Raw genomic sequence first — 24,813 nt, forward strand, 5'->3', positions numbered from 1 at the left:
AACACTTACATTCAAAATACAGCAGTACTAAGACAGCTCCTTGGATCTTATTTTTTACTCATTGGGACTGAACTGCAGATACTGGGCAGTGTTTCTAGCAAGTTCCAAAAGGCGTGAATTAGGAGTCCTTGATTAACTTGGCTTAGTTCAATTAGTTTTAAGTTAGATTTTAAAGAACCGTGAAAGTAAATAAAACAGTTAACAACAACTACACAAGCTGCTGATCTCAGAACTTGACAAATGCAGGGTTTTCTTTGACATTTACCAAACACCACAGATTACTACTAGAACATCACATAAGTTTATTTCAGATGTAACAGCAATGTTAAAATCAACAAGTTTAATTCTTAACTGCACCAAGTAAACTTAGCCATTTAAGTATTTTTAAAGTTATTCCCTCCAAAAAACTGAGGGAGCTTTTCTTTTCCACCCCACATACCACGGTTTCCCAATAGTTCTGTTTTTGGAGGACTTTTCAATTGATGAGTAAACTGTTTTGGGGATATTTCAGAACTTCTTTCCCCAAATGAAAACTAATCTGGACAAATTATGTATTGAAACTAATCTGGACAAATTATGTATTGCATAGATTTCTCTGCAGATTCTTTTCTTCAGAACCTAAATGCAATTACCATACAATATAATTTTTACCTATTCTCCCCACAATAAAAACTATCTGTCCTGAAAAATATGATGGATAGATACTGTGATTTTCCAGTTAATAGAACTGTTTTACCTCAATGATAATTTTTATATTTCAAAATAACTAACTCAACACGGGACATTATTTCTGTCTTCACTGACTCACAGGCATATGAACTAGCCCCCAGCTTCTACCTCTTCTACACCCTCCGCCTCCATAAGTGGATGGAATTATTCAATACAAGTTTGATATAGGACAATTAACCCTTTACAAACATTTACAAATTAAAGTCATTGACTAGTGTGGAAAAAGAAACACTATAATGATAGGGAGCCTACACACTCAATTCAAAATTTAATATTTCTTCCTCCTTAAATAACGTGTACTTAATTGTCATGAGGCAGCTATTCGGTTTCCAATAACCACATTAAGGGATACATTCATAGGACTGATTAGATAGTCCAAGTGAAATGGTTATAGAAATAGAGGCAGTGGCATCTCAGAAAACTCAATTATATATCAAAATCTATTTTCATATCTGGAAGTTTACAAAAAGGCTGAATTCTTCAAACTAATTATGCCTCTGTAACTCAAGCACTCTTGTCTTGGCAAGAGCAAGCTGAACCTTATCCACGAAGCTTGTAAAGGTGCTTAATGCTCAACTTTTCTTCTAAGCTTGGATTTGGACTGCTTAAGAAACTGATACCCAAGAAACCAGCATGGTCTTTCTACATTTTTACTATCTTAAGATTACAACCCTATAAATTCATTCATCAATTATCTTCCTTTTCCATATTATTCTTGGCACTCAATTAAGACTGTTGAAGTCTACTGGACTTTATCCTTTCACATTCTCAAATAAGAACTTAAGATTATAAAATGTGCATAAACATTGTGTAAAGTAATTATGTCATTTAACATACTGGAGAGATGAGACTTTAATACCAGAATTTACTTAAGAGCATAAATATTACGAATCAAACCTTCTTTAAAGTCAAATGAGAGAAAATTCAAGCCCTGTGCATTGTTTTAAAGTCTAATGAGAACATTTCTTAGGCCTCCAGTATTGGCAATCTAGAAAATTTTAAACATTGGAGATGGGACTATGGAGGAAAATATAAACATGAAAATCTCAGATGTCTGCTATCTTATAAAAAGTTATCAACCCATCAAAGCCACTCTCTATGTGCCAGAAAATGATCTGGCAAAACCCAGCCCTGTCAGTAGAGGAGGTCACAGTGACACTTGTGTAATTAACACTTCTAGACTTCTACTATTCCAAGAATAGAAGCAATAGGTTTAACAATTCCCCCTCCCCCAAATCCTTAAACTCAATATCATAGGCACAGAATGTAAGCAAATCTGGGATATTCTCCAACAGATAAGCAATAGTACAGCTATGTTATTCTCAAAAATACTGTCTAGATATTCTTTCCTATACAATCAAACGCTCAGTGGCCACACTTTTAACAGCCTGCATTAGCTGACATTAAATGCATTTATTGTGCCACAAGTCCATTTAAGCTTCCTTTTAGGTATTTTTTAATATGTCCAAGAGACAACACCTGCTTCAGATTTATTTAGGGGTATTGACCTATAAGGACATCAACTCCATTTTTAAGGTTAGACTAACTATTGTGGGTTTACTAAAGAAAAAGGACAGGAAAAAAAAGTAAATTACAACAAACCTCTTTAGGTCAGTTAAAGGCCATATCTCCAGCTGGGATATTAAAAAAAATTAATCTCACCAGCCCACACTCTAAAAGTTAATGCCACTAATAACAATCCACAGCAGGAAAAAGAAACCTGCTAACAACCAGCCCACTCGTTAGCAAAAAGCAGTTTAACTCAAATACTGAGACCAAAGTATAACATTACCTACCCAAACTGTCCCACCCACCCTCAGCCACCAGCGAGGAAGAAATAATTGCTTAAAAAAACAAAATAAGCTTAGTATTTCTTACAAGGATAACAATGGTCCAACTCCTGAGATAGTACTCAGAAGGACAAAAGGTGGAGTGAAGGCAATGTCTAGGGATTAGTATCCCACAGTCTTGAAAAACCCAAAGTACCACAAACACACTAAACTTGTCTATGAATTAGAGAACAAGATATTGCTGCTGCTTCTTTTTGTTCTTTTGAAATATACAATATTTTGTAGGCTCTGCCCTTCAATGTGAAAGCAGGACATAAAAAAAAGCTAAAAAAATTTGAAATTGACACCCAAATTTTTGGGACCGTATATCTTAACCATAAAACTAAACAGATCTATACCTTCTCCTTCCTACAATCAAACCACCTCACAAAAATAAGAGAACTAAAACCATCCAAACATGATTAATTTTAAAATCCCTCAAAGTATTAGAACTCTTGAGGAAAGGAAAGAAAAGAAAGGAGGAAAAACAAGAACTAGGAGGGGGGGAAGCTTTAAAAGAAAGAGGGGGGAAAAAATCAATGGGCCTCTCTTTTATTTGGTGACAAGCAAGTGCAAGAAAGTTCATTTGTAATCTGTTCAGTTGTCTGTCTTTTGCACATCTGCATTCTGGCCAGAAGGGACTTTGAGGTTTTTCTGCAGCACATGAGCATCTGCGGGCTCTATCCTCTTATAGTAGTTCTTCTTTGTCTCAATAATCTCAAAGCCAAACTTCCTGTAGAAGTCAATTGCCGACTCATTGCTGATCTGGACATGCCTGAGGTAGAAAGGGGTAAGAAAGGGGTAACAGAGAAAAAAAAATTAAGATTTCATCTGCTTTTATGTGTTCTCCACAGATAGCTTCAAATTGGTTGGAGCTGGAATACTGCAGACATTTGTTAGATTCTCTTTACAATTACTAGTAATCAACAAAGATTAGGTATTGATTTCAGAAAACCTTTTGATGACAAATTTACACTTTTAACCTAACTCTTACATTTGCAAGACAGATGGGCTGAGATTAGGAGACTCAGGAATAGTGTTTACTCTCACAATCAACAAAGGATAAAATACCCTAGCTATCACAATATCTTTTATTGCAAGGGAAGAAAAGATTCATATAATTATAAATGGGTAAATAACCATAGGGATAACTCAAAGATGATATTAACACATGCAGAAAAAAATGCTTAAAAAAAAAACACAACTAGGGTCTCAAATGCCTGCATATATCCTCCTTCTGACTGATTAAAAGAAAAAGATGTATTTTGAAAATAATTTGAGCTTTCTCAATTACTCCCCAAAATAGCATTACATGATTTAATCTCTCCTACCGCCAAAGTGAAAATGAGAATAATCTTAATATTTATATTATAAACAATCCACAGTTGTGATCTTAGCCTGGGTCTTAATCTGAGGTATCTTACGATACCAGCTATGTACTCTCTGATTTTGATGATTCAACTCTACTACCAATGAGCACGTCACTGAAAGCCTTGAACAAAAGACAAAAGTGCAAACGATGGCATGAGAAAAGTAGCATTAATGGTATTAATTCTTAAATTCTGAAGACTTGAGTTTTAATCTTGGTTTCATCTCTGTGACTTTGGAGGTCCCACCCCAAAGTAATAAAGCAAAAATGAAAATGTTTTATCTCAAGTTCCTTATCTATTTATTAAAACAAAACAAAATTTCATAACCAATACTTTCATGGTGTTGCGAAAAGATACAATGAAATAAGTGACCAGATTTTAAAGTTTCTAGCAAAGCTTTCTATTCCCAATTCATTAAACTCTTTAGATAAGAACACTAAATATAATTTTACTTACAAATAGATGTTGTCAAAAGTGCCATCTTTTTCACAGATGTTTAAGACATGATTTAACATTTTAGTTCCTATCAACAAGACAAACAACAAATAAGTAATCTCATAAAAATCAATTTTTAAATTACAAATCTAACCACTATCTTAACACTTACTAAGTCCTAACAGAATTTATGAGGTAAACACTAGACATCCTGATTTTCCAAAATTTTGTTCTCTCTCTACACTACCTATGTTACATTTAAAACTGCTAACAGCAAAGTAATGTTTATATACAAGACTTTCCAGTTAGAAGGAAAACAGAAAAAGCCAAAGAGACATCAATAACAAATCTATATAGGGCTTCCAACTGAATTATGTTAGAAATAACAATTGTTTTTTTCACCTTATCTTATAGAATTCAGTAATCTTTTCCCAGTATTCGCAAAAGAAATGGTTTGACTTACTGGGTCAGGAGCAGTAACAATGTATTTATGCTTCTTTGAGGAAATTTAAAAAACACGAATAATTTTACCTATTCCTAGCCTTCGGTACGGTGCCAGACATCCTAGTGTCATGATGTAAAGTCTCTTCTGATTCTGGGAATGATCCACCCTACAGCATACCGCACCTACTGCAATATCATTGAAATAGGCTGCCACGGAAAATACAAAGATATAAAGTTTAACAGACAAAATAACACATTTTATTCAATCTTTTCTTTCCCTTCTATAAGGACTAAATTGTTGCTATCAGCACTAAACCTTATCAACTATTCTGAATATCAATAGCCTCAAAAACTTCCTACACATTCTTAGGAATTTAAGCCTCCTTTAGAGTAAAGCTAAATATGTGAAAACAAACAGGCATACACTAAATAAGAAAAGATATTTAGCATTTCTTTTTAAAATTCAAATATTTTATCTTGATTTCTCTGAGATTTTTGTCAGAACCTGGATCACCCCATTTCCTCACCTGTAAAATAAGGAGATTAATTCTTTCTGCTCTAATATTAAAAACTGAGGGTCAAGAACATGAATAAACAAATGAAGGGAGGAAAAAAACATATTATACCAAGTTTTGCTAGCTCGCCAACCTCCAGCACATCCTTGTAGAACTTGTCATTGTAGCTGACTGGAAAGATGACCTGGTTTAATCTCTTCAATTGTTTAATATTGTGTGGTGTCACATCTCCCAGTTCGATCCGGCTACTGGAACAAACCAAAACGTACTCAATAAAATATAATTAGCTTCATCTTTTAAGATGAACATCTTAAAAGAGTATCAAGTCTTTTTTTCATGATTGATAAACTCAACCCTTTCATAGTGACTTTATATCCCAAAGCAGATTACCATTTAAAAGCAGATTTTGCCAGCCATTCCATTCAGATTCGACTAATAGGTTTCATATAACTGTATACACTTAGAGACAAATATAGTAAACAACAATTACTAATTAGGCCAGAATAATATTCTACACAAATGCCAAAATTTTTCTTGAAGCTTGCAGCTCAGAAAAAACTTCAAGACATCTATTACCGATTAAAAAAACTGATTATACCTAATATTGGCAAGGGGGTGGCAAGTGGGATTTTCATACTCTGCTGGAGGGGACCGTAAACAGATACAATGTCTCTGGAAGACAATCTAACACTATGTATCGAAAAGCCTAAAAAAGCACACCTCCTTTGTCTAAGCAATCCTACTCTAGGAATTTATTCTGAGAAAATAATCCAAATATGCAAAAATTATGTGCATTGTATTCACTGAGCTGGGAACCAACCACATCAGTCACATGGGGTGGTATTCAAAATCCAGACTCCTGGACTCCACCCCTATCTTCAGAAGCAGAATCTCTGGAAATAGAACAAGGGAATCCACATTTTGGAGGGGGGGGGGGGAAACAACAAAAACCCCAGTTTGAAAACTACTTATCAAGAATGCAACAGTAGCATTTCTAAGAAACCATATGTAATCAAAACAATTGGTTCCATGGGAAAAGGGATTCAAGCTAAATGGTTTCCAACTCATAGTAACAAAGTTGTTTTGCCTGTAGAGCTGTTAACATAAGGAATTTTTAATAGCTAAAGTCAATTTCACTACTATAAGCTAAAGGATGATCAAATGTGAAAAGACACACCAAAATAGCATCTACACACATTTTTTCTTCCTATTACTACTAGCACTATCATTAGTAGAGTTGCTTATATACCTTATTTGCCTTCTTAAAAATTATCAACAGTGGGAGATAAAAACATTTAAAGAAAAGAACACCAAATCAAAATAACAAGCTCAAAAATAAAACAATCTGATGCCAACCAAGTAGCCAGAAAATGATGTAGGTCTTGGGGCCAGCCCAGTGGCGTAGTTGTTAAGCTCGCATGCTCCGCTTTGGCAGCCCAGGATTTGCACATTCAGATCCCAGACGCAGACCTACGCACCACTTATCAAGCCATGCAGTAGAGGAAGATGGGCACGATGTTAGCCCAGAGCCAATCTTTCTAAGCAACAAGAGGAGGATTGCCAACAGATGTTAGCTCAGGGCTAATCTTCCTCACCAAAAAAAAAAAAAAGAAAGATGTAGGTCCTACTCATGTGGCGCTAGTTCCAGATCAAGATGGCATCAGTCAACAGCAGGGAAACACAAACAATACACCCTAATTGTTTGCCTCACATGCACACAGGTTTTGAAAAATCTCCGTTGGGGAAAAGACTAAACAAGAGTGTTAATCATCACACTTTTATAATGGCAAAAAAGAAAAATAAGAGAAAAATCTGAGTGTTCACCTGTAGGGGACTGGTCAAATAAAGCACGATACATTTATATTATTAGCACAGAAAGACGTTGTTGATATACTGTTTTGTGGGGAGAAAAGTATATTCTAATTATGTACATAAAAAATATGATCCAACTTTTCTTAACACATACAGAAAAATGTTTGAAAGCATATTCAAAAAAACGTGTGGTCAGGCCAGCCCGGTGGCTGAGCAGTTAAGTGCACGCGCTCCGCTACTGGTGGCCCAGGTTCGGATCCCGGGTGCGCACTGACGCACTGCTTCTCCGGCCATGCTGAGGCCGTGTCCCACATACAGCAACTAGAAGGATGTGCAACTATGACGTACAACTATCTACTGGGCGACTTTGGGGGAAAAAAGGAGGAGGACTGGCAATAGATGTTAGCTCAGAGCCAGTCTTCCTCAGCAAAAAAAGAGGAGGATTAGCACGGATGTTAGCTCAGGGCTGATCTCCCTCACAAAAAATAAATAAATAAATAAATGAATGAATGAATGAATGAATGAATGTGTGGTCAAAATTGCAGGTAATTTTGGGCTAGCCCTAGTGGCCTAGTGATTAGGTTCCCAGGTGTGGACCTACATCACTCGTCTGCCAGTGGCCATGCTGTGGAGGCGGCTTACATACAAAAAGAGGAAGATTGGCAGTGGATGTTAGTTCAGGGCAAACCTGCCTCAGCATAAAAAAAAAAGGAAGAAAAAAAAAGAAAAGAAAAAAATAGAAAAGAAATTGTAGGTAATTTTTAAAACAATATTCTCTCAAATGTTAAAATTTAGATAAACCAAAAAAAAAAAACCTGATTAGAGACCGCTATGCTTATTCGGAACTTTAGCCTTCCTGCCTCAATTAATCTATTTTTATGCTGTTTTTTATTATTTATTGTGACCAACCACCCCTGTATATCTTGTACGTCGTCTTAAAATCTGAGCATACTGAGTTTCTTAGCAGCCACACAAATTTTCAACATGCAAACATCTTAGTAAAAAATATAGAGAGTTCTTTGTTATATTCTCTTCCAACTCCTAGCCACATGAGTAAATATGGCCTTCTCCCAAGTATATGACAACTAAAACAAATTCCCTTGGTGAGATTCATGTCTTCTTTAACTAGCTTACGTCTCATTCACAGAACAACTCCGCTCTTCATTAAAGCACACCTTGACTTTCTCTTCTTTAAGGCTGAAGTACATGACATTTCACTCAAAACCTTTTACTGATTAAAATCTACTGGGCTTACTTACCCACCATCTATTACTTACAGGTTTTTTTTTTTTTTTTTAAATCTGCAGATACTGTTATGTTGTAAAATACAGGATCCCTTGAAACTCAGGGATCACATCTTACGTACACTATGTTTTTTAAAGGATTCCTCCCATTTAGTTAATTAACACATCCATAACCTCACATATTTATCTTTTTTGGTATGTGAGAACATTTAAGTTCTACTCTCTAGGCAAATTTCAATTATACAATTACAATGCTACCGACTATAGTGACCATGTTATACATCAGATCCTAAGACCTTATTCATCATTTTTTTAAATAATTTTATTTATTTATTTTTTTCCCCCCAAAGCCCCAGTAGATAGTTCTGTGTCATAGCTGCACATCCTTCTAGTTGCTGTATGTGGGACGCAGCCTCAGCATGGCCGGAGAAGTGGTGCGTCAGTGCGCGCCCAGGATCCGAACCCGGGCCGCCAGTAGCAGAGCACGCACTTAACCGCTAAGCCACGGGGCTGGCCCAGACCTTATTCATCTTATAGCTGAAAGTTTGTACCCTTTTTGCCTAACTCTCCCTATGTCCCCCACGCTGGCAACTACTTTTCTACTCTCTGTTTCTATGAGTTTGACTTTTTTTTTTAGATTCCACATATAAGTGACACCATGCAGTATTTGTCTTTCTATGTCTGGCTTATTTTACTTAGCATAATGCTATTCTTTAACTTAGCATAGCACCACAAATTGGGTGCAGTAATTTATTTTAAATACAATATAGTTTATATTGATTAAAGCACGCCATTTAAAAATTACTCCATCAGGGCCGGCCCTGTGGCTTGGTGGTTAAAGTGCGCGCGCTGCGATGCTGGTGGCCCGGGTTCGGATCCCGGGTGCGCATCGAGGCACCACTTCTCCGTTCATCCTGAGGCCGAGTCCCGCATACAGCAACTAGAAGGATGTGCAGCTACGGCATACAACTATCCACTGGGGCTTTGGGGGGAAAAATAAAATAAATAAAATCTTAAAAAAAAAAAAAAAAAAAAATTACTCCATCACACTTAAAAAAGTCTCTATATTTCAAAACTGATTGAAAAATTACATTATAAAGTCTAATAGTAAACAATAACAAAGAAAAATTCGAGAATCTAGGAAGTCAAGCTTCTAAATTATAAATGACAGAATTGAGTTTTTAAAAATTTAAGAATGATTTCTAGGTAATTACCAGGCTTCAAGTATATTTATAATTTTTAAAAGGATAATAACCAGGTATTTCTTGACTTCATACAGGAAGAAAAGGTGGTTACGGTGCAGTGTGCTAGACTGAATCTAATAAAAGTTAACTACTAAAAAAGTTTCTATTAGGGTGGGCAGATCAAGCCTCAATATAGAACACAATATTGAATCATTAGGGAAGAGGTAGCTTTAATCTTTCCCTAATTAAAAAATATACGTCTTGATTTAAAAAAAAAAAAAGTCCATCACCATAGAAAAGACTCAGGAAGTGAAAATATCCTGTAAAACTATGATCAGAAATAAATTTGATGTATATAGTCTTCCAATATTTTTCTATGCACATATATACATACATATTTTAAAACAGAATTGGGATACTATGAATATTGTTTGGTAGCTGTTTAAGAAATTGTTTGATTATTAATAGACTGTCAGAATATGCTAGTTACAGAATTTCAAAGTGTCTATTAAATGTAACTTTGTCAGCAAAATCTACTTTCAAATACAGTTTAACTCTCGAGAACATGATACGTCTGATTGAAATGGAATACTCCTGTAATCCTGATCACTTAGCTCCGAATTATTTTAAGATGGGGATATTCTAAATATATCAGAGTAATAACATCAACTTGTAAATATAATTTAGCAAAGAACGTGTAGTATCAAAGGCATAAGCGCAGAAGGCTATGTAGAAACGTCAATAAAATTAAAAGTTAAGAGAAATTGCCAAGTCTCTACTAGAAAACTAAATAGAGCTTTTAAGAATTCTATCTGTGAATCTAAAATTTTCTAGAGTTATGAGCATAACAGTTGCCTATTCAAACATAAATCAGCTGTTTCAATAAATATTTGAACATCTTTGTGCTAACACCTGGAATGCAAAGGCATTTACACCTAGTAGGAAATACAGGCATATATAATACAATGTGCTAGTAATAGTATATGTAGACAAAGTACAAAAATAATACTAGAATGGAAGTGATCCTGGGAAAGGCTGTGAAGAATGACTAGGAGTTGGTTCTGTGGGAGAGCAAGAAATGCATCCTAAGGAGAGGGTATAACATGAACACACAGCAAAGATGTATCCCCAAAACTACAGGCAGTTTGATATGGTAAAACAAAATGTGCTTTGTGTAAATGTGGAAGCTACGGTTGGAGTGGAAGGAGAACCCATTTTATGAGGGCCTCGCACATCAAGACAGTACTTGGTTGTCCTATCTACACTTACTCTCTTGGTGATCTCAACCTCATAGTCTTATGCCTTTAATGCTGCCAACTTCCAAGTTTGTGTCTCTAGCCCCATCCTTACACATTTCTCATTTCTTTTTCTCTTAAACAGCTTTCTCGAGGTATAATTTATATACCATAAAATTCACCTGTTTTAAGTATACAATTCAACGATTTTTAGACTATTTAGATTGTGCAACCATCACCTCAATTCAGCTTTAGAATGTTCACATCATACCCCCAAAATCCCTTGTACACATCTTAAGTAAATCCCCTTTCCTACCCCAGCCAGCCACTAAATCTACTTTCTCTTTTCTATAGATTTGCCTTTTCTGGCCATTCACATAAATGGAATCATACAATAAATGTGATCTTTTGTACTAGACTTCTTTCATGCAGCATATTGTTTTTGAGATTCATTCGGGTTGTAATGTGTTAGCAGTTGAATAGTATTCCATTGTATAGAATATACCACATTTTGTTTATACATTCTCCACCTAATGGGCATTGTAACTGTACTTACTTTGTGGCTATTACAAATAATGCTGCTATGAATACTGCATACAAGTCTGTGTGTGGACATATGCTTTAGTTTTTTTCTGGTAAAATACCTAGAAGTGGGATTGTGAGTTGTATGGCAAATATGTTTAACTTTTTTTTTTTGGTGAGGAAGACTAGCCCTGAGCTAACGTCTGTGCCAATCTTCCTCTATTTTGTATGTGGCTGCCCACCACAGCATAGCTGCTGACAAGTGGTGTAGGTCTCAACCCAGGAACCAAACCCAGGCGACCAAAGCAGAGCATGTCAAATGTAACCACTAGGCCATGGGGATGGCCCTGAACAAACTTATTTATTTATATTTTTTTGTGAGGAAGATCAGCCCTGAGCTAACATCCAATGCAAATCCTCCTCTTTTTTTTTGCTGAGGAAGATTGGCCCTGGGCTAACATCCGTGCCCATCTTCCTCTACTTTATATGGGACATCACCACAGCATGGCTTGACAAGCAGTGCATCAGTGTGCGCCTGGGATCTGAACTCACAAACCCCGGGGCCACCAAAGTGGAGCACAGGCACTTAACCGATACGCCACCGGGATGGCCCCAAGCTTATTTTTAAAAGACATTTATAAAACATATGAGATAAACCAAATACAGACAAGGTATCAGATCATAAGATATTAGGTATAACAGTATTGTAGTTATTTAATTTTTTAAAAAGTCCTTCTATGTTAAAGACTCATACTGAAGTATTTACAGATAACAGTGGGATAGTATGTCAAGGATTTCCTTTGCAGTACCCTGGCAAAAAAGGAATAGGGGAAAGCATGGGTCAGGCAGAGGTGAAATAACAACATGGGAATTGATTCTACTTACTGGAATTGGATGCATGAGGGCGCTATACTATTTTCTTTACTTTTGTATGTGTTTAAAAATTTCCATAACAAAAAGTAAAATCGGGTGGCCTGGTGGCATAGCGGTTAAGCTCGCACGCCCTGCTTCGGTGGCCCGGGGTTCTCGGGTTTGGATCCCAGGTGCAGACCGACACACCGCTTGTCAAGCCACTCTGTGGCAGCGTCCCATATAAAGTAGAGGAAGACGGGCACAGATGTTAGCCCAGGGCCAATCTTCCTCAGCAAAAAGAGGAGGATTGGCAACAGATGTTAGCTCAGGGCTGATCTTCCTCACACACACACACACAGAAAGTAAAACAAACATTACTCATTACATAAGGCACTACAAGGTGCAGTACTTTGCAGTTAAGTTGTGTAGCTACTTTGGCTGGGAAAGAACAAAGACATTACTTTTGATACTAAAACTCAGTGAAACCACTTGATGCCTCATTATTCTTTACCATTCAAAAGGACAAGTAAAAGGAGGCAAGAACTTCAAATCTTTAGCAAACCACAACTTCTCAATTTCCAGCTGTACCAAGCCTTCAGTTTGCAGATGAGTGACAGCTGGATGAGACTGAGCCTTCCATTCTGGTACAGACCTCCCCTTCTAAATTCAGCAGTCTCAGGATAGTCTGTTGTACTCTCTGCCTTTGGTATAAACAGCTACACGTCCTGACATGCGTGTGTGTGTGTGTTTTCGTTAAAACTATTGCCAAACATTTTTTAGGTAAGAATGATCATTAAAAAAAAATTACTTATATAATGTAGTTTAAATGCTACCTAACGTGATTGGAAGCAGTGTTGGTATTAAGTAGATAAAAACAATTAGAGGGAATGCATGTAGACTTTTTACATCAATTTAACTCATAAAGAAAAGAATTCCCTTTGGTAATACATCACTTTGAGAGTTGTTTCCTGGAATACAAATAATGCATAACGTACATCTGCTGATTATCGGAACAGATCGCATTATCAAGAATGTCGGTAGTGAGAAGAACATCTAAAAGCATTAACTACCAAAAAGAACACTTGAATTTTAGGGGTATAACACAGGAGTCCACAAAGATGTCTGAGAAACAATTTGCAAGAGAGTAGGGAAAAAATCTGGCAAAGCAGGGTCACAAAATCCAAGAATGGATTCCAAACCTGGCTATACACCAGAATCACCTTGCCAGTTAAAAATGCAGATTCCTACATTCCACCTTGGAATCTTTACTTTTGTAATTAAGCTTGTTACGTTAACCATACAAATTTAACACCCACCTAAATCAATAAACTTCCCACTGCATGTGTGTAAATTTCTAAATCCAAGGAGTCTGGTGAGGGAAATAGAGGCTAAACATGGGCATAGAGAAGTGGAATAGGTCACTGGAAAAAATATGCTATATAATTAGAGTGGATTTCACATAAAATGTTAATCACTTCCCCTATGCAAGTAGTACAGTATGTTAGACTATAGCTTTAACGTGTGTGACATAGCTAGTATTGAGGAGCTGTGCCTCAACCTCAAATCGCCTGACTCTGAAACCTGGGTTTTTAATCACTACACTGTTTGCTTCAGATAAGATTTCAATATAATTTAACAATGCAGACTATCAGTTTAAAACCTCTACTCTGTAGATAAGCCTCAAATTTCTGGCCTAAAGTTAAATTAACCATATGGCCACATCTATTTGACTCAATAGTTTTTTTTTTTTTTGATTAAGTTGGTTGCTAAATAAGTCAGAAGATTTTACATAAAGCCTACATTTCTCCTCTTGTTTTACTCATTTACCTTATCTGTTTGGTTCCTGGTTCCAAGCTGGCACTAGAGTTTACAACCCTAGCTGAAAAAAATGAACACAGTACGATAGCTACTAAAGACTCTAAACTATTCTCTTAGCTCAATCAAATTCATGTGACATTGTTATTTTTCTTGTTTCTCAAATCCATAACAACCCCCAATGCATCTTCATACCGAAGTTTTTAGACTAAGGATCTAAAAGATGGACAGACTAATATAGCAAAAGTGCTCAGAGGTATGTGTAGCAAGTCCTCAGATCTGGAAAACACAAATCTGGCTCCTACTTTATAAAGCCCATAGCTATTAATTTGGTTCAGCACCACAAGTTTAGTCTGTTAGTCAAACGTCATACAACCTTTGCGCTTAGAATATGGTAGTAGGAAACTTTTACCCTTGGCTTATAAAACAAGCAGTGTGATAAAATTACATAATGCACATTAAGTATTTAGCACAGCAACATCAGATAATAGGCACTCAAATGTTTTTAGCTATTAAAGGTATTGTCAATTATGCCCATAACTGTAAAAACAAAATTCAGTAGCAATATTCTGAAAGGCCACAAGATGGAGATATGACTACACAAAATTGGGTCTTTCTCTATAAAGTCTGACTTTTAAGTTATATAGCAAAAAGAGAAAACAAAGTATAGAGAAAGCTTCAAGCCTAACCATTTATACTTTAGATGGGTATTAGGTACACCTTCGCACAGAATTTTCACTGCCCGATCACTTCTTTTGCAGAATGTTTGACCTGGAAAGGACCTTAGAAGCCACTAGGTCTATTCCTTTTCATTTTACAGATGTTGGAACTGAAGCCCAGAGACAGATGTGCCTATAGTTATACAGCCAATTATGAATCAAGCCAGAATTAGGCCTATGTCTAGGAATTCCCTTTATAGTGCAAGATCAGCCACACCATATGGCTTCCCTCAAGGGAGTCATCTTTACTCCTCAAGGTTATTAAGAGAGAGAAATACCTAACCCAAACACTTATCTAAGGTGTACTAATAAAGGACATTTGCGTAAAACTTAAAAGTCTTTTAGCAAGGATCAAAGTACGCCCATAGTCCTTTGATAAAAAATTTCAAGGGGCTTAGAGGGTAGGTAATTTTTCCTTAGCTAGCAGTAATCAGGTTCTAAACTCTTGCGTTCAAGTAAATTACATCAAAGAGTGATTCCTCTAAAGTACAAATTCCTTCAACCTAAAAGTAAGCCCACTCAGCATTTATCAAAGCAAAGCTTAAACACGAACTGCTTATGAGGCCTTAACCTGTCATCCTGCTGAAATTTCCACCTCATTTGAACTATAATACTGTTTGCACCCTTCCAAGGCACTGCACCTCTGCACTGCCATACGCATTTATTTTCACACCCCACCTCTTCTACTGAACTACAAGACCTGGGGCAGGACTTTAGGACAGGACCTCAAATATTTCAAAGAATTGCTAAATTACTTTCACTGAGTCCAAGAATCTCTAGGCCCTTAATATAACTGATGGGCTCTCTCTCATCTCATCTAGATTTTTGAGCAGAGTTTCTCAATCCTGGTACTTTTGATATTTTGGGCTGGATAATTCTCTGCTGTAAGGGACTTTCCGGAGCACCATAGGATGTTTAGCAGCATCTCTAGCCTGTACCCATCCCACTGTGACAACCAAAAATATCTCCAGACATTACCAGATGTCTGGGGTGGGGTGGGAGATATGCCCCTGGTTGAGTCACTGTTCTAGAGGTTTAGTAGGTATCAAAAAAGCGGTGGTAGGTGGACCAGCTCTCCAACCTGTGGCAAGCATTAGGTGTGTAGAAGTCTCAGCAATTACGTGGTGGGGTACTAGAATTGCTAAACACACATCTGGACACAATCTACTCAAGGTTACAACCTAAAAAGAATCAAACTATTCTTCGAAAATTTTTTCCATGGTCATCCATATGTTCAATTAGGAGAGCTCCTTCCTAACTACAGCTTCTCCCTTACTACCACCTAAACGTTGATGTTTTTCCTTGCAAATCTCTGAATCCAAGCATATATTTCCAACTGCTTACTTGTTGTCTCTATAGGAATCTCAAATTCAACACATCAAAAACTGAGCTCTTCATTCTCCACAGGAAATCAGAACATCTACCTCTATTCTTTATCTGTCTAAACAGCCCCATCATTTATCCAATACAGAAAAGTAGCTTTAGATGTACTCTTACGTCTCATCTTAATCCTTGTTAATTCTGCTTCCCAACTATCTTCATAATCTGTTCCTATACTCTTTCTCTTAGCAGTATGGTTCAGGCCATCATTTCAACCCAAATTCTCATAGCCTAAAGAAGAAGAATAAGATAGAGCCAAGGAGACGAAGCCATCGCAGTCAGAATAATCTTTCTAAACACAAATCAGATCACTTTACTTCTCTGCTTCAAAGCTTTCAATAGTTGCACATAATCAACTAAATGAAACTCGAACAGCCCTGCACATAAAGCCCTTCATCATTTAGCTGTGGCCACCGGCCTAGCCTTCCCTCCTTGCTCCATTGTTTTTTTGGTCATATAAAACTACTCAAAAATCCCAGAACCCACCAAGTGAGCTTTTCTTCTTGGCTCATCTCTGTGTTTTTTTCATTAGTAGACTACGGATACTATCTTAGAGCTGTTGTGAGGACAAAATGAGAATCTACTGCCTGGCATATAGTAGGCACTTAATTGTGGAGGGCATGTATTGGGTAGCTATAGAAAAAGTGAAAGTGCCTCAAGCGGGGGGAATGGGAGAGCAGGTCTCAAAAGGCTGACAAGAGCAAAATGAAGAAAGCAAGTCTGAAAAAGAACTACTCAAATGTGATTCCCAAGTTTTGTTTCTTGGTATCATAGAAAGTCAGAGCTGACAGAGACCAGAGACAGCAAATAGTGACAGACATGCCACAGCAGTCATGGTAGATATTAATAATCAATGACATCACCTTTTTTCACAGTCTGAGAATTCATCAAAGCTATCAACAGATTAAATACTGATAAAGATACTATCAACAGATTAGAACTGGCACATGAATTCAAATCTTTGGCTACTCCTGTTCAGGCTCAAGCTGTTCTCTTTAAAGACAAAGAAACCAAAGCCCAGAGGTCAAGAAACTTATTAATGACTCTACCGCTAACTATCATTAGTAGCATATTGAACTATATAAAATGTGGCTGCTTTTAGTTCAATGCTTTTTGCATTATAGTCGACCTCCTTTATGAAGATAAGTTATGCTACAGATAATAAACTATACAGACTGGGGGCAGGGGTAAGAAGATCCAGATATATCTTTAAATATACCTTAGTTTTCTGGGAAGAGAAATAAGACATGTTTAAAATGCTCCGAAGCACAAAATATACTCCTTACTTACCCTAGTTTAACGAGCTCACCTTCAAAAAATTTTTCTTTCTCATGACCTGGGTCCTAAATTGGCATCACTCTGACGATATTTACTAGTTTGAATGTCTCAACTCTATTTTCTAAAGAACAATTTCTTTGATTGTTTTGTAATATGAAGTCAAAAAGCAACCAATATCCAAATTAAAAACTGGTAAGTTATACAAGTAACAGGTAAGTCACAAAGATATACATACAAATGGCCAGTAAAAGTGGGAAATGCCCAACTTCACTAAGTAATCAAATTAAAAAAAAAAAAAGGAAAGAAATACCATTTATCACCTAATCGGCAAAGTAAAACTAGAGTTAAGGCTATATGTGAATATGTCCTCAAAACCAACTTGTAAAGAAACTATTACTTATTTCTATCATTTTACAAATGCTCATGTATGCCCCTCATTCCAGACAAAGGTAATTTATACCACCCATGGCTGAAAAATGGCAGTCACAATGTCTTCCTCCATTTCTTTAAGGATCTTGCAAGTGCCCCTCCCTTTCTCCATCAGCCCTTGGAGAAGAGAAGGACGCTCTCATACACTGCTGGCAGTATAAACGGCTATCTTTCTGAAGGTCAGTTGGCAACAAATACCATAGCTTTAAAAAAGCCAGTACCTTCTGATCCAAAAAAATTCACTTCTAGGGAATTATCCAAAAGAAATAATAAAGGATATGGTGTCAAGTAGTTTTATAAACAAGCATTCACTACAGCACTATTGAGGACTGTGAAAAGCCTCTGGACTTGGAAAACAAGGTTCTCCCTTAAGAACAGCTTTATTGATGATAGAGTAGCATATAGGTTGTACTAGCTCAGGAAAGGCAAATACATACTTTCAAGTATCTCTTCCTCATCCATGGCAGACAAGGTGACCGGATCACAATATTTTAATCTAAAACCAGGAACGGCCTCAGAATCCTTCACCACATAAGTATAAACAGCCACACACTATCTGCTGCCCCACAGTTGAAACATTTAGAAATATTTACCATTTGGGAACCAGATCATAAGGGAAGAGATCATGTTTTAGACAAATTTGTTTCCTCAGGGTCTACCACAGAACTGTCCAATAGAAACATAATTTCAGTCATATATGTAATTTAAAACTTTCTATCTATACAACAAGACAAAAAGAAATCAGTGAAATTATTTCAACATGTAATCAAAATAAAAATTACTATTTTACTTTTTGTAAATCTTTTTTTATACCAAGTCTTTAAAATCCAGTGTGTATTACATTTACAGCACATCTCAATTCAAATGTTAATTTTCCTTGGAACTGTCTGATCTGTATTTACATTTCATAACATTTACAGTAGCTTCATATATCCAAGTTGTTCCAAACATACTTAAAAACTGTCCAACAGAATTTGAGTATCAGTTTTTAAATTTTAATTTAAAATTAAAATTTTAATTAAAATTTAAAATTCAGTTTCTCAGCAACATGAGCCACATTTCAACTGCTCAATAGCCAACTGTAGCTAGTCACTATTGTATTGGACAGGACAGGACTAAACATTTTGCCAATAGGTTAGGCACTGAATGAATAAATAGGAGATAATGGAAGAGAACAGGTCAAGGGAAAGCAGTGTTCCATGATAGCACAATTATATAATTTGGCGGTTATTAAACTATAATCCACACAATTCTCATTTCTATGATGGAAAGGGAGTTTCTATTGGTTACTACTGGTATTCTAATGGTTTCTGTAGGTTGTGATAAAAAAAAAAAGGACAACCATTTAAATAATTGAGAAGGTATATCTTTTCAGATGGCACAAAGCTGGAAGCCATAGCTAATACTTGGAACAGAAAATTAAGTTAAAAGGATTTCTACAGGCGAAAATAGAGGACGTAGCAAAATGAAATTTAATATAGATACCAGTTTGGTCTGTCAAAAGCAATGGCTTTGAAAGATAATGCTTTATATGGATGGCCTTTAAAAATCTCTTCCAACACAGAAATTCTTGATTATTCTTCATTTTGTTCAGAACTTTACCAACAGTTGTCTACAATTGTGGGAAGAAATCACAACACGGACGGCAACACATTAGTCACCAATGCACACATCTGTACTGGTAGCAGATATACTTTCTAAATTACACAATGATTCTATTTACAGATAGATGCAAACATCTGATCGTCTCATGATTTATGATGTAGCTGTATCTGATCATTTATACATTGAAATAGATATCTTATTATAGTTTACTTTCCTTTTATTTCTCCTTTATATAACTTAGGACATTATATAGATTTTTTAAAAATTGTGGTACAGGCAGGTTATATTTTATATGAATTCACCTCAACATAGCAAGGGGACATTACAAAGTATTTGTTAAAATCCAATATCTCAATCAATACCCCACAAATTATTGGCTTCACAGAAGCAAGGATTATGAATTGCAGGTTTACAAAAGTTCTGGAATTCCACTTCAGATTCTTTTTTCTGACAAAAACAATAATAAACCTCACAAAAAACCTGTTTCATTTAAGCATAAGATTCATATAGTACAGAGCACAAATCTTGTTTACAGTTCAATGATTTTTACATATGTATACACCTATGTAATCAATACCCAAGGTAAAGATACAGAATATTTCTAGCACTTCAAAAAACTCCTTTGTGCCCCTGCCCAGTCCATAAGCTGTCAGAGTAACCAGTATTCTGAGTTCTTCGACATAGATTCGTTTCTGACTGCAGAATCTTATATTTCAACATTTCAATTAGTAAACTACACTGTTCTATATAAGATACTTATATTATTGCTGTCTACTTTCCCATCTTTACTTTGTTCACATGTATTTACATCTTGTTAAAGACATTTTTATTACAACTAACTTACACTTCTTTACTACAATTGAAGGGTAAACGGATTGTTTGACTTTCTGTTATATCGACTAATTACATTGTCATCTCAGTCATGGCTGTGTATGGCATACCTTCTTGTATGAATATCACTCTCCTAGAGAGGAATAACAGATAATAATAATCAGCTTACCATGCACAAATTCAACCTACAATGTCCCTGGTTCATAAAAACAAGCAACGTCAGTACAAAGTAAGTAACATCTCATAATATGCCTCAGCTTTCTAGACCATGCATACAAATACATGCAGTAATTAATAACCGGAAATTTATCTACTATGGAGAAAAGGAAAATACATGACAATAAAATGGAATGTCCTATTGCTAACTCTAAGAAAAAGCAAGTAAAAATATGAAGAAAAAGCAGATAAAATAGTAAGTTTAAAGAGTTTCAAAATGACAGGCAACAAAATAAAACAATATTTAAATAGTAGATTGATTTAGAGTTGGGAGTTCTCCATTTGTTTCCAATTTTAGGTATTTCTATTCAACTTATAGTTTATTTAGCTCATTATAAAACACTTTGCAAGTAAAATTTCATACAAAAACCATATAATTAGGACCACTGTTTCATTTTCATAGGCCTTTCCAAATCAGAGAGTCAGGACTATAACATTGACCACATTGTGCAATGTGATACAAGTCTCTGAATTCAAGAGCCTTAAAATATTTTAAACAATATCTATTGTCTTCATTTGTTCAGTGCCTTAAACACAAGACTTAGAAGTGAAAATTTTTTTAAAGTCCCATCTTAGCTAGTAATTAGCTCATCTCGTAAGTTAGAGGGATTTCCTGTGAAATCATCTTAAAAGTTTACCACTCAGAACACAATTTTAAGCTCTCCATCATAAGAAGTGATGGGACTAGACCTAAGCACTCTTCATTTCAGGCATAGTTGCTGGCATAAGGTACAGATTCAGTAACTATGAATTTCCTTTAAATTTGGCCGGTTACTCATTTCTGGGGATTTGCCTCCATCAGGTTGTTACACATAAATAACCATTTTAATAAAAAGATAATTGCCTCATGAGTATATTAACTTAAGGTAGACTGTGAATAATACCATTGTTTGAACCTATTTCTATTGCCAGATTAGGTATCAGAAAGAACATTACACCCTAGTGAGACTGAGCTGGACCAAAGATTTTGGATCTAAACATCCATAATCATTTCCTGGAGGCCCTCCTTTATAAATCCATGCACAGTCTCAACACGGGAAACTCTTCAGCCTCATTTTTATTACTTTAACAGAACAAGACAAGTAAGTATGGAGTGCCCATGAGAATACAAAAACGAGTAAGAGACAGCATCCATACTCAAGGAAAAAAAACCCCCAAAATCTCGCCAAATTATATTGGATCATATATAATAAGCCAAACTTCCCAGATCACGATTTACATGCAGCAAATACTTCCCATACCCCTAAATTAGTATCCTGATTGGAATTCTTTAGAACTTGATGTGAAACAATGCAGGTAGTGTGAAAATTTCTTCACGATTTCTAATCTTTAATACAAAACATACAATTCAACATTAGAACAAATTTCCAACATTTAAAGCAAAATCAGAGGAAGGAATCATGTTACAGATCTAAAGCCAAATTAAACTTTCTTGGACCTCTTCTGCGACCTCCAAGATAATATTTAGACCCTTGTTTTAGGCAATATGAAATTACTTCGAAGACTTTTATTTCACCCTCTAAAGGGCTGCTGAAACGTTTGAAAGGCTTCACTAACTCAAAACATAGTTACAATTCTTTAACGGACTTGCTACTATAGAAAAAACTCAGGCATCTCTGAAAACTTTTAACACTAAGATTCCATTTCTTTCTCCAGGGAGGATAAACGCAAGCTCCGAAATGGCTAAGTTAGGCAATATTTTAAAACACTGTGTTATGTAATTAATATTTTAGCAGTATGTAATTTAATAGTCAGGTGATATCCAAATGGAAATAGTCGAGCCAAAATAAGCCCTAATTTTATACAAGAAGGAAAGAAACTGTGAAAGAATTATTAACTTTGCCAATGGCCTGAAGAAAGCCTCGTAGTCACCATGGACCCCTCACAGCACAGGGGCAACAGCAACCTACTGGAGCGAGAGCTCCCCCTACTGATCAGCATCACTTCCTCAAACACTCTGGCACCCCAAGTCTACAGCGCTCACGCTCTCCCCCTCCTCCACTCGCTCTGACCCAACCCAAATCCAGTTGAGTCACTAGCTCTTAATACTCATCCCCATGCTCTTGATTCCAATTCCTTCTCTCTCCAGAAGGTTCGGCACAGCTCCCCAGGGTGAACCCAACGGAAAAGTGTCCAAGACCGCAGCTCCCCGGGCTCAGGCTGGCTCCGAAGAGGACAACCAGCCCATTCCGCTTGAGTGGCGGGCCGGGTGGCTCAGCCGTCCGCTCCCGGGGGAGGCCCCAGACGAGTCACACGGCTTTTCCCTGTCGCCCCACTCGGCTGCTAGTCTCCACTCAAGCCACCCCCGTCCTCCGGGCCGAAGCCCTGGGTCCCCGGGTCCTGGCCCCGCTGGCCCTTCAGCCCGCCAACAGCCCGCGCCGAGCCTCCGCCCCCTCCGCGAGCAGAGAGCCCAGCCGTCTCCGCCGGCTCTTCGCCCCGAGTCTCTCCCGCCTCCGCAGCCGCGCTCCCCCGCCGGCCGGGCCCTGCCCCGCTGCCCTTCCTCACCCTTTCATCTTCCCCGCCCGCTGAGGCCGTTGTTACCACCGCTATCAACGCCGTCGTCGTCGCCGCCCTGAGCTCTCCGCGCCCTCCGCTCGGGCCACTCAACCCCACAACCGGCCTCCTCGCCGAGGACAGGGAGCTGAGCGGGTGACCGAGGCCGCGAGAGTCGAGCGCAGCCCTGCGTCTCCGGAGGGGGCGGGGGTGTCTCCGCCGCCGCGCTGGGGCCGCCGCTCCTCCACACGTGCACACAGGGCGCTCGGCTCCCGCCCGCCGCTGCCAGCCAGACCCGCCGCCGCGGTGTGACCTTTCACCCCGCCCTTCTGCGCGCCGGCGCGGCGGCCGCCTCGCGCGCAGCCGCAGTGCCGGCCTGCGCGCTCCCTTCCCCCTCCACTTCAGGACCTCCGTGTTTCTATTAGGCTGTGCCTTCTGGCGTCTTTTGCCTCCTCCCATCCCTTAAGACACTACTTGTAGGGCTTGCCCGGTAGGCCCTGGCGGTGAAATCCGGAGTTTTCCACCCCTCCCTCTCCTCTCCCAGTTCAAAAAGAGCAGTGTTCCCTGACCCTGTTTTTCCCAGTTAGTAGTCTCCAGAATGACCTTCAAACGCTCCTATCTCCGAAAAAGATTTTATAAAGCTGGTTCTTCTAAATGTAAAGAAGCCTGTGAAAAACTGATGTACATGAGGTGTTTTGAAGACAAGTGTAACTAACAGTTGGCCGGATAACTTGGCGTATGTCCAGCACGTCTCAAGTTTTGAAATCACGTGATTGCCCCAAACCTTCAAGCCTGGATTTTACCGGCGGGCCCCAGAGGGACCGGGCTCATCGCCATTTCCGGTCCCCAGATCGTGGCGTGAACGTCACTTCCTTAGCAATGCCCTTTAACCCATTCCACCCACGCCTTCTACACTGCACTTTACAACATAATCTTTGTGAAAATTCTTATTTTTGTAAAAATTTAATCGCAAGAAAACTGAAGTTCAAACGATCCTCAAAAATGTAGGCGGCGGCGAAGCAGCGCGCGCGCCGGGGCCGGCGGGGCGGAGCGCGAGGTCACGTGACTGTCTGAGCCCGCCCCCCTCTGCAGCTGAAGACTTCCCCTCCCGCAGTGACAGAGCCTCTGGGTGCGTGAACCGGATTGTTTCTGCACCTCGCGCCCCGGCAGGTGAGCGGCCACCGGTAAGCGGCGGCTGGTGGGGATGGGAGAAGGGGTGGGAGGAGGAAGAGAAGGGGGAGTGGGGACGGCGGCCTCCGCTGTCCGGGGTTCCTCCCCGCTGTCATCCTGCCTTGGCGAGGAGCTCATTTCTCCAATTCTCCTGACCCCCGCTTCCCTACTGTGGTCGCCCCCGCAACCTAGGGGTTGAGATGTCTACCTTTCCCGGGCTTGGGAGTGAGTGCGGCCATTATCAACAGACTCTCTGTTTGGAGTCTTTGGGGCTTCGGGTAGTGGGATTGGTTCAGCCATTTCTCGGGGTCTGCGGTAGCCTCCGGGTACCAGTCTCCAAAGTCTGTTCTTTGGCAGAGGCCCTGCACCATCTTCACCTTCAGCCCAGGGCCAGAGAGCGGAGAGGTAGGAAAAACCCTGCAGGCGGAGGCGTCTCCGGTGAGACAGGCTTGGGAGGGAATGTCACTGATGTGGCCCTCACTGCGGAGTCACTGTAAAGCTTGCTTCCGAATGTGCTTTCTCAGTAATTCTGAGTTTTTATGTGACATCCCTGCGGGAGGCGTTTTATAGGTGTTCACATGCCTTGGATGGGACTGGAAGGGTAAAAGCAGGCCTTTACCTTTCTCTTCTCTGATTTTATGGTGCAAGAAGGGAGAGGACAGTTGAAAGAAGTGAAGATGTACCAGCTTCAGAACAGGAGGTGTTG

The 24,813-nt window shown here is 38.4% G+C and overlaps 2 protein-coding genes across 4 annotated transcripts in view; one reads left to right on the forward strand and one right to left on the reverse strand.

Moving 5' to 3' along the window:
• Nucleotides 1–282: 282 nt before the first annotated feature.
• Nucleotides 283–23,220, reverse strand: NAA50 (N-alpha-acetyltransferase 50, NatE catalytic subunit). Of its 2 annotated transcripts, none has more exons than XM_014792241.2 (5): nucleotides 22,950–23,220; nucleotides 5,434–5,567; nucleotides 4,895–5,014; nucleotides 4,385–4,451; nucleotides 283–3,333 (listed from the first exon to the last, which is right to left on the reverse strand). In XM_014792241.2, exons 1-5 carry the CDS (start codon nucleotides 22,955–22,957, stop codon nucleotides 3,156–3,158), a joined length of 507 nt encoding a protein of 168 aa, XP_014647727.1. In that variant the 5' UTR covers nucleotides 22,958–23,220; the 3' UTR covers nucleotides 283–3,155. The 2 variants fall into 2 exon arrangements, with proteins under 2 accessions (XP_014647727.1, XP_004436628.1); XM_004436571.3 differs by having other exon boundaries at nucleotides 5,434–5,570; nucleotides 22,950–23,219.
• Nucleotides 23,221–23,946: 726 nt separating this feature from the next.
• Nucleotides 23,947–24,813, forward strand: part of ATP6V1A (ATPase H+ transporting V1 subunit A) — a 61,232-nt gene continuing 60,365 nt past the window's right edge. The window contains exon 1 of one of the 2 annotated variants that reach the window (XM_004436570.3): nucleotides 23,947–24,107. The gene's annotated coding sequence lies outside the window, so the exon portion shown is untranslated. Of the gene's footprint in view, nucleotides 24,122–24,813 lie in introns of both variants that reach the window. The other variant, XM_014792240.2, reaches the window with a different exon arrangement.

Source organism: Ceratotherium simum, chromosome 15 (assembly GCF_057802395.1).
Source record: "Ceratotherium simum simum isolate JZ-2026a chromosome 15, ASM5780239v1, whole genome shotgun sequence".
NCBI classification, from domain to species: domain Eukaryota; kingdom Metazoa; phylum Chordata; class Mammalia; order Perissodactyla; family Rhinocerotidae; genus Ceratotherium; species Ceratotherium simum.

Excerpts from the sequence above, each read along its gene's own strand:
- NAA50 (XM_004436571.3), bottom strand. Across the intron at positions 5,015-5,433 it reads TGGCGAGCTAGCAAAACTTG|CCTATTTCAATGATATTGCA; the intron begins GTATAATATGTT and ends TTTCCGTGGCAG. Across the intron at positions 3,334-4,384 it reads ACTTTTGACAACATCTATTT|GCATGTCCAGATCAGCAATG; the intron begins GTAAGTAAAATT and ends TTTCTACCTCAG.